Here is a 21,356-nt window from a genome sequence, read left to right as displayed (position 1 = left end):
ACAAATAGTGTTGCTCATAATATTACACTACCTCCCAGCCGTCCTTATCTGACTTAGTTCTCGGTTATTTAATTGAGATGTTAGATAGAAAAATGGCTCCCGCTCTTCTCTGTCAGGTGATTATTGTCCCCGGTATTTTGAATTAAACCTTACGGGTAAACATATGGTACTATAAATTATGTATGACTAATTCTTATAACTCAAATCTTAGCATAGTATTCTTTAAAGAGATTGGTTAATATTAATGATGAAAATAGCAGGCAGTAACCAGATAAAGGGTGTGGGCACTTATATAGGTATGGGGGTGAAGGTACACACTTGCTTGCACCAGGCATGTGTGAATAATTGCATCAATAATTTAGAGTATACGTTAAGATGTTGAAGGTTTATGTGTGGTATGACTGTAGTTTGGTTCTGTAACGTGATATTTTCAAGCTTCAACCTGATCTACGGTAATGGGTCATTTTCACCCTCATGACATGACGTCTAAGAACATAAGAAAATAAGGAGTCTGCAATAGGCCGGTTGGCCTGTGCATGGCAGCTCCTGTCGAGAGTTACTACCACTCTATCATCCATGAATCTATCTAGCCCCCTTTTAAAACTTTCCAGAGTTCCAGCACTTACTACAAAGTTGTTAAGCTTGTTCCACTGGTCCACCACCCTATTTGTGAACCAGTTTCTTCCTATCTCCCTCCTAAACCTAAACTTATCCAACTTAAATCCGTTGTTACAAGTCCTATCCTGCTCAGATATAAGAACTTCTATATCTCCTTTATTGATTCCTTTCACCCACTTAAATACTTCTATCATATCTCCCCGCACTCTTCGTCTTTCTAGGGAATGCAAGTTTAGTTTCTTTTACCTATCTTGATATGGAAGGTTTCCAAGTCCCGGAATCATTTTCGTCATTCTTCGCTGCATTGACTCCAGTGAATTGATATCCATTCTTTAATAAGGGCACCAGAACTGAACCTCATAATCGAGGTGTGGCCTGACTAGCGCAAGATATAGTTGCAATAAGACCTCTGCACTCTTATTACTTACACTTCTAGATATAAAACCTAATTCTCTGTTTGCCTTATTTCGAACATTAACACACTGCTTTCTAGGCCGTAGGTCCGGGCTTACAAGTACCCCTAAGTTAAAGGCTGTATACATTGACAGTATATGTTCTTCCAATATTAAGTATGCTGCACTTGCTGGTGTTGAATCTCATTTGCCATTTTTAAATCCTCCTGTAGTGCATTTGCATCCTGCCCTGAATTAATCTGCCGCCCTATTTTGGTGTCATCCGCAAACTTGCTTATGTCACTGCTGATCCCAGTATCTAGATCGTTTATGTAGATTATGAACAAGAGTGGGCCTAGTACTGACCCCTGGGGAGCCCCACTCAGATTTAACACCATCTACGCTGACCCTCTGTGTTCTGGTGAAACTTCAATATGTACTCCAATAATTGTGAAGCTAATTTTCATATATTTTGTCCCAAGTATGAGTTGATAACAATTAATTTACATTTGTGCCTTTTCAGGATAATTTTTTACTTTCTTTGTACCATAAAACTAATAGATTATGTACTGTACTATATTTAGTCTTTTCATTAAAAAATTAGTTACATTGTGTTCTTATAGATTGTACATCAGTTGTTGGAAATGCATTAACCAATTTGCTTTTTGACCCTTGAAACCTTGTTACAAGGATAACAAATTTACCACACCTCTCGTAATGTAACAATGTTGATTTTGTTAGGTAACTTAGGCTTGGTTTGGTTGATTCTTTTTGTAGTTTTAAACATTGTTCAAGAGGTGGCATTTTACAGTATGCCCACTATATATATATATATATATATATATATATATATATATATATATATATATATATATATATATATATATATATATATATATATATATATATATATATATATATATATATATATATATATATATATATATACACACACACACAAACTGTCTCGGAATTGATGTAGTTATCTCGTAATTGGGTAATGACATGTTCTGATGGGAACAATTTGCTTGGGTACAAGTTGTCCAGCTTCCATTTATCTGCAGCAGTTATGATAAATCACCTATTGCTGTTAAGTGTTCATATATATATATATATATATATATATATATATATATATATATATATATATATATATATATATATATATATATATATATATATATATATATATATATATATATATATATATATATATAACCCCAATATTACCTTGTAATTCAATTGTCAGTAGGAACATTATAGAATCCAGTCTCATTAAACATACCAAATCTGTCAGCATGAATTTTAGTAATGGTATGTACAAACTGGATAATTTGTGATTAAGAAGATTTGTTACCAGGTGAGAAGGTTGGCATCGTACCTCTATGACCTGACTATGGACAGCTGCTGTGCTTAGAGATAGCATGGTCAATTTTTTTATTAAAAGATTATTATGGTCACTGCCTTATGACCAGAAACATTGTGGACCCCTGCTGTCCCCTAGGGACTTGATCTCACTCTCCTCTACTGTATATATTTGCCTTCTCAAGTATTTCTCTTAGTCTGTACTTTCCCTGAAGATATGAATTACAGCAATTCTGGGAAGTTTGTGTTTCTTGTTTTTGTGTTTATATATATATATATATATATATATATATATATATATATATATATATATATATATATATATATATATATATATATATATATATATATATTATGTAGATCCACAATGGAAACTTGGACAAGGTTAATTCTAATACAGTGGTCCCTCGGTTAACGAACACAATTCGGTCCAGGTGGTTGTTCGTTGACCAAAAATTTCGTTAACCGAAACCATTGTTTCAATGGGTTTTTGGGTAATTGGTTCCAGCTCACCAAAAATTACATATAGTAAAAAAGAAGCAGTAAAGTACACTTGCTTTGAGGTGTGTATGTAGAAGGCTCCTGGATGATGATGCTGATGTGAATTTGAAGTGGGAGGTGGATGAGGAGAAGAGAAGGAAGTGGAGGTGGAGGAGAAGCATTTTACTGCTTCTTGGAAGGTGAGTCACCTTCCAAGAAAATGTCAGGAACCTCTGGACTGACAGATTCTCCAGGAGGAACATCCTCTCTCCTTCTTGAAGTGGAAGGCTGAGGGGTAGCATCTTTTTCCCGCTGCCTTTTAGTGAAGAAACTGTCAATTTTTGTTTGTGGGGCATTTCTCCTCCTCATCATTAACTGATTTTTGAAGGAGGAGACCACTGTGTCCTCAACATTACACAAAATAGGTTCTGTTGTTTCCACATCTGGGTGCCTTGAAGCCAGTTTCCTGAACTTATCCCAGTAGTGAACAACATCTTTCAAATCTGAAGTAGACATATGGTCATCACTTTCCTTTTCCTCCTCACCACTGTCAGCCTCTAACATCTCATCCAGTTGCTGCAAGTCATCAGGAGTAAGTTCCTGCTCATGAGACATCACAAGCTCTTCCACATCATCCTCTTCCACTTCGAGGCCCAATGACTGACCAATGGACACACACTGCTTTTTCCTCAAATCCCTCAAAATCATGGACTGCTGATGGCCACAGTGCTTTCCATGCAGAATTGAGGGATCTAATGGAGACTTCTCGCCATGAGGACACAATCAATTTTACAGCCTCCAGGATGTTAAATTGTGTCTTCCAGAACTGTGCCAGTGTTAGTTCAGGATCAGTGGAAGTTGCCTGATAACACCTGAACATTTTCTTCATGTACAACCTCTTGAAGTTGCTGATCACATTCTGGTCCATTGGCTGCATGATTGATGTAGTGTTGGGAGGCAAAAACAACACTTTGACAAAGTCAAATTGAGCCTCCAAAGTGCTGGCAAGTTCAGGGTCATGACCAGGGGTTCTCAGAGTGGTAGACAAGCATAGGCTTCAGTCGGAAATCCCCTGAAGCATTGGCACCAAGCAATAGAGTGCGATGGTCTTTCATGGGTTTAGCCTTGGTAAAGAGGCTTCATCTCTGGTGATGAATGTCCTTTTGGGCATTTTCTTCCAGAACATCCCAGTTTCGTCCACATTGAATACTTGCTGTGGAAGATAATTTTCTTCATCCACCAGTTTCTAAAACTCCACTACAAACTTTGCTGATCCTTCTTTATCTGCACTAGCAGCCTCACCATTCCTAATAATACTGAAAATGTCACTTCTTTTCTTAAATTTTTCAAACCAGCCCTTGCTGGCCCGAAAATCTTTTAACTCTGTGCCAGAAGAACCAGGTTGATCTTCCTTTAAATGTTCGTATATTTTCTTGGCTCTTTCACAAATAAATTCTGTAGAAACTGAATCACCTTTCATTTGTTTTTCCCTAATCTAAATCAGAGGTAACCTCTCTGTTTCTGCTGTCAATGATCTACCTTTAAACAGTCTGGTAGATTTGTCTCTCAGTTTCACTTCTTTAAACTTGTCTTTCTGTACAAGAATTGTCGACACAGTTGATGCCGACATGCCATAGTCTTTACTAAGCACATTTGTTCTAATGCCCTGTTCATGTTTCTTTATTATTTCCTGTTTTACCTGGATTTAAATAACTTTTCTCGATTTCTTTGGAGCCTTGCTGGATTCAATTTCAACACTGAAATTTTAAGTTTTATTGCTGTAAATAAAGAATTTTTCTTTAAATCAACACTGCACTGCGCTATAGGTAGTAGGTAGTAGGCAGCTACCAAACAGGGAGGTACTACCGCCTGGGAAGATATTGGAAGCATAATGTGTTGTCTAATGATAGACCCTGCTACCATATGGCATCACGAATATTGTGACCAAGTCCCAGGTTGCTGATCTGTCTTTCTGCCTCATTTACACACAATTGCTGGGTCTCGATTGTTTCTCTTACTATTGACAACACATGCTATACATATAGCATTTCTCACTATTGATTATTGTTTTTCTTTTCTTTATTATCATTATTAGTGTTATTATTATTATTATTATTCTTTTATTTTACTTTGTATTATAAATTTTATTTACTATGAATTACTATTATTATTAAATTTTCGTCCCCAGGCCCCGATGTGGGTCAGTGTCCTGTGCCCGGGTGGGCTAATCCCCATAAAAAAAAATTATATATATTTATTATCAATATGTAAAATATATTTCAAAATGACCAATAATTTGACTGTAAAACAGAAAAATAGTTAATGTTCAAGAGAGTCTCAAACAAGATGTTACCTCCACTGAACAGATACACAAACTGACGCCAAGCTTGGTGTGTTGTGTGCCTGTTTGTCGCACTAAAAATAGTTTCCTGTACTTCAATTATGTTCAATAATTGTTAAAATGACAGAAAATTTTAATATAAAACTTTTAAAATTATTGAATAGTACAACCTTCTTGATATTTACTAAAATGGTAACTAATTTAAGCCCTAGAACCGATTACTATATTGGCGGACTGATACTACAGCTGGTGAGCAGGCGAAAACATGTTGGGAAAAATTCGTAAGGAATTCGTTAACCAAATTTTTTCGTTAACCGAATTGAATATTCTTATGGAAGGTAATTCGTTAACCGAAATTTCGTTAACTGAGGCGTTCGTTAACCGAGGGACCACTGTATATGAATAGCATGAATATTGGGTGACATAATCAAGTCGTTACATTACTCATACTGGTCTTGTTTCCGTGTGGTCGTGACTTTTTAAACAAATCTATCCAGAGTATCATTAACATACAATAACATAACTAATTGTATATGTGTTGGCCAATACTGTATTCTCACTCTTCGTTCTTTTATGTCCTTATTACTACTGTATTTCATTCTTGATGTTGACTTGTCAGAAGAAGAAATTCTTGACGATGTCACCCACTCCGTAGAACAAGTTCATTATACCAGGTGAAGTACCAGAGAGGAGCCCCGAATTATATACTGTATACTAACTGATTTGTTTCCGAAAAGCTGGAGCTGGAAAATCAATGTTTTTATGCATGTCTATATTTTGTTTACTTATGACCATTTTAAATGTTTACATAACCCAGTTTATAAATTGAAACTGCCAAATCTATTAGCCTGAAATCAGTAAATTGCAATAAAGTTATTCTAAACCACAGTGTGAAATATGTACTTGTAGTGCAACGTTTGTGTGGCGGAATAACATACTTATGTAATGAGATGCAACATTTTTAAAGCCTGCACTTTCCTGTAAGATTTACATAATTTTTTTTTTTGTAATCATAGATAAAGCTAAAATGTATGGTATATATACTAATAGGTATGGATTATTTTGGGTACGACTTATCTCGTGAGTTGGGTACGAGTTGACTTGGGAACGAATTGACTTTTTTGTGTATGAGTTGTCTTGGGTACGGGATAACCCTAACCCCAGATAAACCAACCAACTTGGGATGGAAGCAAATTTTTAGGCTTGGTTAAATTAGGTTAGGTAGGTTGATTAAGATGTGACTACAGTATTTTGTTTGCTAGGAAGCATTTGGTTGTCTAGTATTATGTAGGGTTGCCATATCTGAACATTCAAAAAAGAGGACGCTCCCGAAGACATACTCCCCCTCCGCCTGGCACACACAGGCTAATATACAACATACATGGTATAGAAATCTTAAAAAAAAATTACCTTTGCTTAAGGCTGAACATCTTCATTCCTTTAGCTGCAGTCTTCTTCCCCCACTGTGTGTGTGACTTGATGTGCCCATGCATATTTTTCTGTACTTTTACTTTTATCCTCTTCACCACTGATCGGCTTGTTAGCCGCTTGGGCGATCGGTCACGTCTCTTTTCATTTATATTCTTCACCAAAAGATCGGCTCGCTAGCCGCCCGGGCGATCGGTTACGTCTCTGTCACGCACTGTTGGCAAATACTGGGCATGCACCGGCTCCTGAATGTACCTGAACCCGCTCCAGTGTTGGTCAAGTCTTCTCTTGAAAGTGCTCACACTCGGTGCCGTCACAACACACTCTGGTAGATTGTTCCAAGAGTTTACAACCCTCACTCCGAAAAAGTTTGCCCTCACGGTTTTCTGGACTTGTGGCTTCTTCAATCTTGAGCTGTGACCCCTTGTGGGGTGAGCGTCCGCCAGCTCCAAGAAAGGACACTCAGCTGAGTAGTGCCCCCTGAGATGCTTATACACCTCAACTAGGTCCCCCCTTGCCCGTCTGTAGTATAAGCTAGGCAAGTTCAGGCGCTCCAATCTCTCAGGGTAGCTGAGGTGCCGAAGTGCAGGCACCAGTCTGGCGGCCCTCCTTTGAACATTTTCAACCAACTGACAGTCCCTAGCATATCTCGGGGACCAGATGGGGTGACAGTACTCCAGATGGGGAAGCACTTCACTCCTGAAGATCGACACGAGGGACGGACCGTCTAGATATCTGAACGACCTTCTTATAAGACCCAATAATTTATTTGCCTGATTTACCTTCTTCTCACAATGGCCCGAGAACTTCAGCTCATTGTCAACATACACACCTAGGTCCTTCTCACACACAGTCTCAACTAGTGCATTTTCTTCATCCTGTTGGGATATATGATACGCCTCCTTACCGTTGGTACGCCCCAGGTGCATCCTCTTACACTTCGTGACATTGAATCTCAGCAGCCATTTCCTCGACCATTCCTGGAGCCCACAGAGGTCCTTCTGCAGCTCTTCACAGTCCGCTTGGTTCTTAATTTCCCAAAATAACTTGCCATCATCGGCAAACATTTGTATGGAGGAGTGTACAACGTATTGGCTGATTGCTCTTTAGAAAAGTATAGAAGTCACTGCAAGGCGTTTCTCGGAAGTTGTACTGTACAGTCAGAATGCCTTTCATTGTTTCAACACTCAATTTGTTCCTTTCCTTTGTCCATTGACTTTGCATCAGTGAAAAACTCTTTCTACATTTGCATTGTGAGATGATATAGCAAAGAAGAATTGTGCAATTCTTAGCAGTTGTGAGTGGCATTCAATGTTCTTTGATTTTTCAAAGTATCTGGTCGACTTTTTATGTGTTGGCAGATTACTAAATTCTTCATCACTCTTGTAATGTTCCACAAACTGCTTCAGGTTACTAACTTGGTCAAAACACTTCATCAACTTCTACTCCCTTATCAATCAAATATTTGACAGCTAAGTTGACAACACCGTACAGGCGTACAAGTGACTTGTCAGCTGACGAAAACTGAACGGGATCGTTACGGTTTCCACCTTCCCTCTCTCTCTCGTTATTACAGTGTCATGTTTTTTTCCGTGGAGAAAATGATGGAAGATGAAATTCCAGACTTGAAAATTTTTAAAAATTCCTTCCGGATGAAGATTTCGAGACCTAAATGGAGGACATGTCCGGGAAAATACGGACGTATGGCAACCCTAGTATTATGGTTACAATTCCTTCCCTTTTCTCCCCTGAGAGCTAAGAAATATGTGTTCTTCCATACAAGATTTTCCTAAAGTTGGTCCTTCTCACAAGTCAGTTTTCTAGATAATTATTGAACATATTTCATGGTTTCAGTTGTTTAGGGGCCTTGGTAATCCTAAGACCTCCAGCCATTGTATCCTTGGTGGTACCAGTGCATGTATATCATTTGAAAACTGCCCATATACAGTAGTGAGATAAAGCAGCATAAATTTGTTGCTCGGTACAGTATACAGTGGTCCCTCGGTTTACGAACGGTTCGATTACCGAAATTTCGGTTAACGAATCAGTTCCCATAAGGATCTTCAATTCGGTTAACGAACAAAACTTCGATTAACGAAATCCTTAAGACAAACACGTTTTGTTGTGAGCATCAGCTGATCGGCTAGTCCGCCAATACAGTAATCGGTTCTATGTTTACATTTGTTTCCATTGGAGTAAATATCAAGAAGGTTGTGTTTTTTAATATTTTTGCATTTTTTATATTAAAATTATTAGTCATCTTAAAATTTAGTTAACATATTGATTATATATGCAGTACAGGGAACTAGTTTTTTGTACGCCCATCAGCCGCTTGACTCGGCCACCAAAGCGTCAGTTTAACTTTTTTTACAGTGGAGGAAACATCGTGTTTGTTGCTCTCTTGAATACAGAGTATTTTTACGTTTTTGCTTTAAAATTATTGGTCATTCTGAAATTTAGTTAACATATTGATAATATATAGCACAGTGCAGTGTTGATTTAAATAAAATAATCTTTAATTACAGCTAGTGGACTTAAAATTTTATTGGTGATATTACTGCATCAAGCATGGGTTCAAAGAAAGACAATTTCTCCTCCATCCCCACTTCCTTCTCTTCTCCCTTCTCCACCCCCACTTCTAATTCCCATCATCATCACTAACCAGCAACATTCTACATACACACCTCAAAGTAAGTGTACTTTACTGCATTTTGTTTATACTTGTATGTACTTTTCTGTGAGCTGGAACCAATTGAAATAATGGATTCAGTTAACGAACGACTCTGTGGAACGAATTGTGTTCGTTAACCAAGGGACCACTGTATGTGTCATTTTTAGGCCATGTTTAAGTACAGTTAACCCTCACTTTACGCGGTTAATGTAACCCGGAGGGTACCGCGGAAAGTGAGGAACGCGTAAAGTGAATAACATAACATATGGGATTAATTGAAATGGAGTCCGGGCCGATCCTCAAACTCCACTTTTTGGCGACACACAACTATGTTGTAGTAAAAATTTTATCTTAGCTTTATGATGGCATGAAAAAACAAGTAATATAGAAGAGGTTAGGTTAGGAAAGATAAAGGTTAACATAGGAAAAATAAAGGTAAGGTTAGAAAACTAAAAATTAGGTGTAACACTTACGGTAGTAGAAGAGATGGGTCGGCATACGGGGATGGAGGCTGGTTCCGAGGCAGAGGGCAGATTACTGGCCCTCAGGTGAATCACTATTACTAGGTGAATCACCATCACTGTCACTTACAGTTGTCAGGGCTTCCCTGACAAATCCCTCAAAGTCACCTTCACTGTCACTGGCTTGGGCTGGCTGTGGTGGGTTGCGGGCGAAGAAATCTGTTATGCTTTGCTGACGGCTGGCGTTGATGTTGTCGTGATACACCTTGATGTACGGCTCCATAGCCTGCACCAGCCGGGTATGGAAGACTTCATAGCGGTCATCGTCATTGTCGCGGGAAAGGAAGGACTTCATCTTCTCTGCACACTCCATGGCACCCTTAATATCACTATGACTTAAATTGTGTTCTTCGGAGACTGCGCACCTTCTTCCTCCTCTTCACTGACGTGTTCTTCTTCCAACATCTCGTCGGCAGTCACTTCAGGATTTCTGATCACCTCCAGGATGTCGTCGTTGGTGGTCTCGGAGAAGCCTGGAACTGTAACAGTCTGCGCAGCTTCTCTGGCAAGGTCCACTGCTACTGCAACATTCTGAACCTCACCAGTCACAGATTGACTCCTCCTCTCACCTGGTATTCCATGCAACACATGTCTCCATGCGTGACGAATTGTAGCAATAGACAGCTGATCCCATGACTCCACCAAGAAGTCCACAGCTTTCTTGATGTTAAATACTCTCCAGAATTGTTTGAAGAGTATTTTTTGCTGTTCTAACTGTTGATCCTCATCTTCTTCGCTCTTGCTATCGGTGGTGGTGTCACTCAGGTTACGCAACTCTTCCCTGGTGTTGGTGTAGTCGTTCAGGAGCTGGAATTTTTTTGTTGAGAATGCAGCTTTCACATTGCAAATCAACTCCTGGTCCATGGGCTGGATTAAAGACGTAGTGTTGGGAGGAAGGAAGACCACTTTTACGTTGGGGTGACGATCTAACAGTAGGGGCGAGTGTCCTGGTGCGTTGTCCAGCAGCAACAAAATATTAAATGGGACATTCTGTCGCTCACAGAATTTCTTTACATCGGGAACAAAACAGTCATCAAACCAGGAGAGGGACAGTGTAGAGAACATCCATGCCTTACGTGCTGTCAGCCAGTGGACATTTAGCTTGGTCATGTCCATGCTCTTGTAGGCGTGCGGCTTGCGGGCTGTGTGGATCACCGATAACTTGAGCTTACAGGTACCGGAGGCATTGGTGGTAAACAGGACGGTGATGCGTTCCTTCTGCATTTTCCGGCCCCGAATCCTGCTGGCATTCTTCACAACGAAGGACTTGGAAGGTAGTTTTTTCCAGAAAAGACCAGATTCGTCCATGTTAAACACCTGGTCGTCACTGTACTGTCCTTCCTCCATAATCTCACGTAAAAACGGAGGAAATTCCCGAGCCGCAGCACGATCAGCACTCGCTTCTTCACCACCAATGTTTATATTGGTGATCTTGTTCCGGATCTTAAACCTCTGTAACCACCCAGAGGAAGCATTAAAGGGTTTGGGCTCTGAAGTTCCCATCTTTCGTGCCACTGCCATGTACAGTTCACGTGCGTAGTCCTTAACAGAGCGCGTGTCGACCGCCATGTTCCGTCGCGCCTGACGCACCAAGTACCTCACAAGTAATTTTTCTGTCTTGAGAAGCACCTGGTTGTGAAAATACTTGATCATAGAAGCACCTGTAGACTTTGTGATCTTCATGTGCTCCTTTATCTTGGCTGAATCCTTCTTTATAGTCCGGATCGTAGATTCGTTCACGCCATGCTGGCGCGCCAAATCAACCTGCCTTGTTCCTTTCTCCAACTCTTGGATGATGCTATACTTCACCTCGTAGCTTAAGGAACGTCGTGTCTTCTTTGGTTTAGTGCCGCTGGGTCCAGGTAAGGAAAGGTTTCTCTCTGGGGGTGGTGGTCCGGCGGAAGCCATTTTACGGAACAATGGATGCGCGTTTACACGGAGTGGCCTTGAGGGATGAAACTGCCGCGGCTAGGTCAAGCGTCGTCTTTCCTCCCTCCCTCCCTCCCCCGGGTGGACACGTCATAATACTTTAAGCCAATTACAGCTAGCAGCAGAGGGGGGTAGGGATGCATGGCCAATCACAGGTCTGATACGTCATATGACGTCAGTGATAACGCAACAAAGACACACACACACTGCGCAACCTTACCGCGCCGCTTGCCCAAGCGGAGGGAGGAGGAGGGAGAGGCAGGCGGGCGGGTGGCGGGTGGGGCGAATCTAAAAATAGCGTCGCGCCGGACACTCTCCGCGTAATGGGGTTCACGTACCGCGTAATGTGAGCACGTGAGGTTCTGGCAAGGCACTGCGTTAACGTGGAAACGCGGAATGCGGGACCGCGTAAAGTGAGGGTTAACTGTAGTCTGTTAGGGATAGAGGTTATCAGTTGAGTGTATGTTGTGGAAAGAAAAATAATGATGGTAATGATAAATAAAACCATTTCTACCCTTATATCATCTTATGGGGTTTTGTGTCTGCCACTTTATACTGTAAGTGATGTTTTATACTGTGTTCTTGCATTTTATAAAAACAACTACTTTATACCGTACTTTAGTATCACTTGAATCTGTGGTATGCGGCATTCATTGGTACAATATTGTATACTCTATATGTAATGGGGTGAAATGGCCTCGCTATTAAAAGCAGAGTATTCCAGGACTCGCCTTGCCTCACTAGCAGAGACAATTTATGCTAGTCAACTGAATTCCTGCAAAGATTGAATAACATCTGGTAGCAGTACACTGATTTATTACATCACTGGCATCATACACACACACAATGAAATTTCAAAAAATTAATACAATTGATACCTTGCACCCAAAAATAAATCACAAGTTTAATATATCCATTCACCACATCTCATACACTCATGGCCGCTCATTCATGCATCGCCATCATACATTGGCCCCACAGCTTCTGACAATAATGCACACTTCGATTCAACTTTACAGCTTACTGCTTGGGAACTCCTTGCTGTACCTTTTGTTTTTGTCGCCCATACACAGCTTTCAGGTTAACCATCACTTTTGACCTCGCTACACTTACTGCGGTTACAACCACATTATCCTTTCACTGCCTCTGTACAGGAACTACTCTTATACTCGACTGTCTCCCTTATTAACACTACTCTGGCTACCTTGCCAGGTGTCACTCAGTAACAACACTGTTGATGATGAGTATTACCTCCCATAAGTTTTGCCTGGTTTTGGTGTATGCCACCGGCACGCTTCCACCGAGCTGCTACTTGACGCTGTGACTAATCCACCACACTCACAGATTCTTAATAGCAACTTTAGGTAGACATTGGAGATCTCACCGTGCACAGGGTTGTCACACTACCAAAACCAGCTGGGCCTCTCTGTCGCCGTTCTTGAGGTAGCAAAGTCACAGGGAATAGCCCACCCGGGCACAGGTTATCGACCTACAACGTGGCCTAGGGGGCGAAAAAATAAGAGTAAAAAGAAATTAAAAATAGAAAAGAAAAAGATTATACCTGTATTAATCTACACCACAAAGATGCCAGAAAACCAGCTTTTTGAATTGAGACATTGTATGAGTATGGAAACACAGAAGAAGAGCATTCCACAGTTTGGCTGTGTGAGGAAAGAAGGATGTACTGTAACGGGTTATTCTAATGTGATCGATACCCACAGAGAAACTGTGGGCACCATGGGCAAGCCGAGTGTTAGGAGCCCACGGCCTTGCCGGCGGTACACAGGATGCTAAATCCACAGAACATTGCCCATTAAAGTACCTGTAAAAGAGAAAGAGTGAAACAACATTGCGGCGAAGAGAAAGGAAAGAAAGATATCAACTGAAGGAGGAGCGTCAATAAGACAAATTACCTTTGATTCCACCCTATCTAATAGTTGACAGAAGAAGAGCCACCCCAGGTATGAGAGCAGTACTCCAAGTCCTCTAAATTCCCTCTTGTCACTTTCCTCCAAACTCTCCACCTCAGCCTACCGGCCTTACAAGATTCCTGCAAAATGAGTCAATATCCTTTCTATTTATACCCCAGCCATTATCCCAGTGATCTACACTTGACACATAATATTCACCCTTCCCCCTGCAACTCAACCACATACCTGCTTATATTACAGCACTAATTCCCTGCAATTCGGGGGGATGAGCGACCACGTGTTTACAATGTGCTTCCCCTCTGTAGATGACATGGGGCTCAGAGTTACCAACCCCTGTGACATGCACTATTTTCAGGAATATCACATGCCCTCCAACTTCAAATATTATCAAATCCTCCTCTATTACATATACTTAATGATTGATATAAGTACTGTAGTGTACATTTATTAACAAATTTGTATATGTATTATTTTACAAAATGGTAAACTATTTAATGTAAGTATAATTATTGTGTATTTTAATCAACTTTCCATAACTTGAGTGAAAATGTGTACAGTAAAGCTTTGACTAACGACGGTAATGTGTCCTCCAATATTGCAGTGTAAGGTGAATCATTTTATCGCGAATCATTAATTACCATTAAAATAAAGCAATAATAATGAGATGCGTTCCCAAGTGTGACCTTTTCATATCTTTTGTGTGGCTTTTTACCCTCTTTTCCCCCCAAAAACAATACAATTAATGAAAATTGCAAACTACTTGTATATTCTTTAAATAATGTTTCTGAATGCACCTTATACAATATAAATGAATAATAATATGGTCACACAAGAGGAGATGGGACGCCATTGTTTTCGTTTGTGTTTACAGCCGGGAGTCCGGGACAATAGTTCTACACGAGAAAATGAAGAAAATAAGACCCTGGTTGTAGCTGTAGTAAAATTAATGTAAAAAAAATGAATATATGTGTTTTAAGTAATGTTATTTAATGTTAATAAATGGAACAATAGAAGTAGCTAACCACTAATGGCAAAGAAATAAACGTGAGATGGATTGAGAACGCCAACATATAGGTGCGCATTTAAGGATACCGCGTCATTTATCTTTTTAAGAATATGTACAAAAGATTCATTATTGTTATTACTGAATATGTATTTGATTGAATTAATGTTTATATATGTGAAATGAACAATGCAATTCATTAATAATATGTAGAATATTAAAACACACACGAGGAGACAAGATGGCATTGTTTTTGTGAGTGACGATGGTTCTACATAAGAAACTGAAGAAAATAAGACCCAGGTAGTAGCTGTTGTGAACTTAATGTAAAAAAAATTGAATACCTGTATGTATGTTTTAAGTACAGCTCCTCCCCGACTTACGACCACCTCAGTCGTACCAAAATTTTGTCAAATTACGTATTTTTGAGACCCAACGTCAGTGATTGCGCTGTGTACTGACAAAATTTTCGTTTGTAATTCGCTTTAAAATGGCTGGCAAGCTTAAAAGTGCGAGTTTTGTGGTGCTGAGAAGAAAAAGAGACACCCATTTTAGATTTTCTATGTATTATTTAAGCATTTTCGACTTACCACCATTTCGATTTACGACCTGGATTTGGGTCCCTAACCCCGTCGTAAGTCGGGGAGGAGCTTTTATGTTATTTAATGTTAATAAATGGAACACTAGAAGTAGCTAACCAATAATGGTAAAGAAATAAAGGGAGACGATTGGGAACGCCAACGTATTTACAGTAAGTGCGTTCATGTGAAAACAGATCGTCATTTCTCTACCTATGAATATGAAAGCAACACTTATTTACTGTTCATATATGTTTTAATTAATATTTACGAATGTAAAAAAAAAATTTTATTCGCCAATATTGGTGAAGTCTGCAAGTTTTTACTCATGACGAAGTCATCAGGTTTAACTTTGGCTGAAGCTGTAACTTTTCATAAAGCTGTTGCTGAAACTGTTACTGAACCTGAAGTTGTTGTTGAAGCTGCTTATGATGCTGAATTTGATGGTGTAGCTGAAGTTGATGGTTTAGGCCTTCGAATAATAAAGCTGTCGAAAGAACCTTGCGCAGCTGCTTTCTTTTCTCATTATACATCCTTATGTAGAGGTCATTTGCATTTATTTAAATTTGAATGCTTTGTTCTGTTAATGGATCCACCTCAGAAAATATGTTCATTGCTTGCTCCATATAGTATCCACAGACCTCTCACCTTTTTCATATTGTTTTAACACATCTAGTTTCTCGGCTAAGCTTATACGTACACTCTATTACCGTAGCTTTTGAAACAGCACTACCAGCACTTGCTCTCTTGTCCATGTTGAATAGGAATGCAAAAATGCTGTAAGCAACCTGAGAAATGTTTTTCTCCTTTTCCTGTTCAGATGTGTGAAAACAAAGGGCCTGCCAGCTGTGATTGTTTATACTAGTGATGTTGGCATCACCACTAAGAAGCCCGGCAGCCTCCATGCGCAAGGTGTTTTTTTTTTTATAATATAGGGATTTAGTTATTATTTATGCAAAAATGTAATATACAGTGATCCCCCGGTTAACGAGTGCCTTGGTTAACGAGATTTCGGTTAACGAGTTACCTTCCATAAGATTCTTAACTTCGGTTAACGAGCAATCCCTCGATTAACGAGTTTTTTACGAGCCAACCTCAACATGTTTTTGCTTGCATTTGGCGGTCCACCTGCTGTAGTATTAGTCCGCCAATACAGTATTCGGTTTTAGGGCTTAAATTCCTTACTATTTTAGTAAATATCAAGAAGTTTATACTATTCAATAATTTTAAAGTTTAATATTAAATTTTTTAGTCATTTTAACAATTATTGAACATAATTGAAGGTAAGGAAACTAGTTTCATGCACGCCATCCAGCCTGGCAACACACCAAACAGGCGCCAGTCTCTCTGTCTTTTCACTGGAGGTAACATCTTGCTTGAGACTCTCTTCAACTAAACGCTTTTTTTCTGTGTTTGCAAGCAAATTATTGGTCATTTTGAAATTTATTTTACATATTGACAATATATAATGCAGTGCAGTGTTGATTTAAAGAAAATAATCTTGAATTACACCAAGAGAACTAAAATTTTATGGGAGAAATGGCGCCATGGAGTGACTTCTCTTCCACCCCAATGCCTTCTCTTCCACCCCAATGCCTTCTCTTCTCCCTTCTCCACCCCCATTCTAATTCCCATCATCATCATCATCATCATCATCCAGGAGCCTTTTACATACACACCTCAAAGTAAGTGCACTTTTCTACCTTTTTTGTTGAATTTAGGCAATTTTCGGTGAGCTGGAACCAATTACCCCAAAACCCATTGAAACAATGGTTTCGGTTAACGAGTTTTTCGGTTAACGAGTGACCTGCTAAAACAGTTTGTGCTCGTTAACCGAGGGATCACTGTATTTTTATAATTTCGTTGTAAATACTAATAAAATAATGGCGTGAATTGAATTGTGTCCTAAATTAACCAGGGTCTTAGATATGAATCTTCGTTAGTTGAACCGTCGTTATTGGAGGCTTTACTGTACTATTATATATTTTTTTTGTTTAGTTGCAGAGTGTTGAGTATACAGGCAGTAAGTGGATGTCATGGAGGAAAATCAGCTGTTCGTAATCTCTCCAGATGGTGAAGAACTCACTCTTATGGATACAGAGTGAGTGTACGGTATTTTACTAAATGTTTTCCAATACAAGGGGTCCCTGGGTTACAAACGAGTTCTGTTCCTGAGGACAAACGAGTTCTGTTCTTGAGGACGTTCTTAAGTCAGAAATGTACGTAAGTCGCAACACATACCCTATGTGCACTATATCATAGCCTAAGTTCTTTTAAATACCTCGAATCAGTTTTAGAGAAACGAAGAAATTGAATGACAAAATACAGTAAAGGAAACTAAAAAATTTAAATTAACACTTACATTGAAACCTGGAACTGGCTTGCATGTAGAGATGGGCATTTGTAGGAGTGATAGAGGCTTTCTTTTTGTCATAAATATCTCTGTAACATCATGGATATTCAACAATACCTCTATGAATCTTGGTGAATCTTGCTGTGTTGGTATCTTGCTGTGCAAATTTAAATAATCCTGAAACCATCTGCCATATCTTTGGTAATGAATTGCTTTGGTTCTGGAGTTTCAGCTTCCTCTACATCCTCTGACAAAATTTGCTTGTTCACTTAAATCAGGTTCTCATTGCTTAATTCTTCAGCATGAGAATTAAGCAACTGTGACATCATCCTCATGAATATCAAGCTGTCTGTATCCCTTCTCCAACATCATTTTCAAAGTCCCTGAAATCGTGGACAAACTGTGGGCAGTGTATTTTCCAAGCACCATTTGCCCTAACCTTGAACTGGTTAAACCAGCCCCTACTAACAACAAAATCTTCCCATCACTTTCAGCACCATGTTTAGCCTTAAAGTTAGTGTGCAAGCTTCTCGTATTTTCCTGAATCAAGGCTAGACTTGGAGGCAAATCCTGTTTATTTTGATCTTCCATCCATGTCACCAACAGTCTTTCCATTTCAATTAACAATCCATTTTTTTCTTTGTTATCACAGATGAGTGCATTGGTGTGTAGATTTTTTTACATGTTCAAGAATTTTCTGTTTCTTTCAAAATTGTTCCGACCGTTGACCGACAAGCCCAATGCTTTGCCAATGACTGAGGGCGTTTCTCCTTTTTCAGAACGTTTAATTACATCAACTTTCACCTTCATTGTAATTGTTTTCCTTTTCTTGGATGCACTACTATCACTTGCATCAGGTTTGTATCTGGTAGCCATGATGAGGGCAGAAAAAGAGTTAATAAGCAAAAACAACTGTTTGTACTTGATGATGCACGTTAATGCGGTGAAGGTAAAGTGTACTGGCGCTCCCTCAAGGCATGTGGGCGGGCGATGCTTCACTCCTCACCCGCCTATATGCTATGCAAACTAGTTCTCGTACGTAAATACAGTACAGTACTAAGAATCAGTTGTACTTATGTCGGATTCTTAAAATAGATCTTATGTGAGCTCGTTTGTATCGGCGGGTGTTCGTAGGTCGGACATTTGAAAGTCGGGGACCTCCTGTAGATCCACTTATGACACTTGGGTACAGCTTTTTTATAGTTCGTATGTTCAGCTCTACATGTAATTGGTGAGTTTGGAATGCTTCTCTCATAATCTACAACACAGAATGACATGGATGAAGGGTCTCTTGTGGAAAATGGCCATATTTTCTGTAAGAGGGGTGTTGGCAGTAATTCGATAATGTTCAGTGAGTGTGGGAGGTGGGTAAAAGAAAAGGTGAAGTGTAAATGGCAGACTGCAGGATGTTGCTGATTTTAAGTGCTGTAGCGCAGGTGGCAACCGTTGGTGTAATGGTCAGCATGTTTGCCTTCTCGGTTCAATTCCTGGGCAGGGTGACACTATGGGCAAGTTTCTTCACACCATTTACCTCTGTCTACCCAGCAGTAATTGGGAACCCGGATGTTAATCGATTTGTGCATTGTATTCTGGGGTAATGGTTAGCCAGTGCAGTTGGTGAATTGTCTGGTCTTCTCGGAGTATTTCTTGACACTGGGTCATGCAACTTGTTAACTTTGGGTGTGGTTGATGTGTTGGCAACAGCTTTTACACCATAAACAAATTCGTGCCTAGGTGGCCCTAGGGCCGACCATCCTCGTACACGAAGGGCAGCCATTATTTATTATGTGCTGGTAATCATGTGGCCTCAGCTTCAGCAAGGATGGGCTGGAAAAATTCAGTATTGGGGATATATCACAGAGTTTTGCCAACAACTTCTGTTAAGTGGGTGACATGATTAGTCCTGGAGATGATGTAGAAGCTAGCTTGTTTGCAAGAGTTAGAAGTGACTAAGAAGAAGTTTAAGGTGCTGTTGCCTTTATTGATGTTGTAAGGCGATGAAAAATGGGCACCCAAAGAGGATGACACAAATAGATTTCAATGAATTGAAATGAGAATGTTTAGATGCATATGTGATGTGATGTTGGAATATAGGAAATTCTGTTGAGAGTTAAAGAGGTCAACTTGGAATTGAGAGTATTGATGAGGTTTCATGTAGAGGTAAGCTGAGATGGTTCTAGTAAGTGGAGAGACCAGAGAGAACACTTGTATCAAGACTCAAGACATTCACGAATTTGAATGTGGATGGGAGGAGAGCTAGGGGTAGGACAAGAATGACATGGGGAGACAAGAGGTCAAGAGAAATGACCCCAAGTATATAAGCATCTTGCTGGAGAGGTTACAAGAGAACATGAAGCTTGTAAGCTGCCATCGGGTAATTATGGTAAACTCGTACTGGCTTGGAAAATGGCCGTAAAACATAGATGATGTTGTCCCTCATTATAGGCTTTTTATTTCAGATATAAGTTGTTAGTTTGTAACTTTTATTATGGTACTTCCCTCTGCAGAGCATTGATAATGATAATGCTGCAATTTAGCTTAGATGGATATTAGAATCTAATTTTTATATACCTACTGTAAAATATGTTCTTGAGCAAAGTACTTTACTGTACAGTATTTTTTATTGGTGTAACTACTACCAGTAAAATGTTGCTATACTGTATGTGTTTATCTTAATGTACACATCAGTCACTACAGGAACCTAGCTGTGTTCTTGCAGGAATAAGGAAGCCTTTGGGATGTGTGGTTATCTTATTCTTTCTGATTATTATGTCCAGGGTTTTGAAAGATAATACTGGAACTGCTATTGCTCCATTAGCTAGACCAGTGGTTCCCAAAATTTTTCACATAACAGCCCCTTTTGCTTTTTATCAGACCCTCACCTCCCCACATTAATAAATAATTTAATCAACTTTGATCAACATACACCTTTTACTCTTATTTATATTAAGTATTTTCAAGGTCAACCTAACTCATAATTATTTTAACCATGGATTTCGTGCATATGGGGAAGATTGAAATGCTATGGTAAGAAAAAAGGTTTTACAATTTTATTGGAAATTTCCGAATAAAGAAAAAAGAATGTCCGTGTATATTAGGAAAAATAAATATTGAATCTCAAGATTGGGTTATCCGATATTTTGTTAAGAATAGAAAGTGAAGCAATTTCAGTTTGATCAAAGTGATCTAAATACTGTAAAAGAATAAACTCATAATAATATTCTTTGGTAAAATTTCATTGAGTAGTGTCATTTTCATTTCAGGAGTGGTATTTTGGTAGAACAAGGAACATATTCAATTACTATCCCCTCAGGAGGTCAACAACCACAGCCACAGAGTCAACAACAGGTCATTTACACACAGCCACAACAGGTTAGTAAAACTAAAACGTCTCGTGCAAAAGTTTAAAGCTTATCCCTTTGAGCATTGCATTTGAAATTCTGTGATTATATATATATATATATATATATATATATATATATATATATATATATATATATATATATATATATATATATATATATATATATATATATATATATATATATATATATATATATATATATATATATATATATATATATATATATATATATATATATATAAAGTAAATAAAATGCAGTTCTAAGAGTTGGTTTCTGCTAAAAGCTTGAATAATCATGATGAGTGAAAGAGAGCTCAACTTGCCTACTCGATATCTTCTTACTCACTGAGGCCCAGGCTGATGGCTAAAGAAGTTGGCAAAG

At 39.0% G+C, this 21,356-nt stretch overlaps 1 protein-coding gene across 1 annotated transcript in view; it reads left to right on the top strand.

The window, feature by feature from the left end:
• The first annotated feature begins 20,599 nt into the window (after positions 1-20,599).
• Positions 20,600-21,356, top strand: part of LOC121871982 (putative mediator of RNA polymerase II transcription subunit 26) — an 85,065-nt gene continuing 84,308 nt past the window's right edge. Inside the window, exons 1-2 of the mRNA XM_042374603.1 lie at positions 20,600-20,637; positions 20,874-20,982. Of these exons, the coding sequence (XP_042230537.1) occupies positions 20,600-20,637; positions 20,874-20,982 (147 nt within the window). The remainder of the gene's footprint in view (positions 20,638-20,873; positions 20,983-21,356) is intronic.

This window comes from Homarus americanus, unplaced genomic scaffold (assembly GCF_018991925.1).
Source record: "Homarus americanus isolate GMGI-L3 unplaced genomic scaffold, GMGI_Hamer_2.0 scaffold51476, whole genome shotgun sequence".
Lineage (NCBI taxonomy): Eukaryota > Metazoa > Arthropoda > Malacostraca > Decapoda > Nephropidae > Homarus > Homarus americanus.
This window is presented reverse-complemented; position numbering and strand designations above follow the sequence as displayed.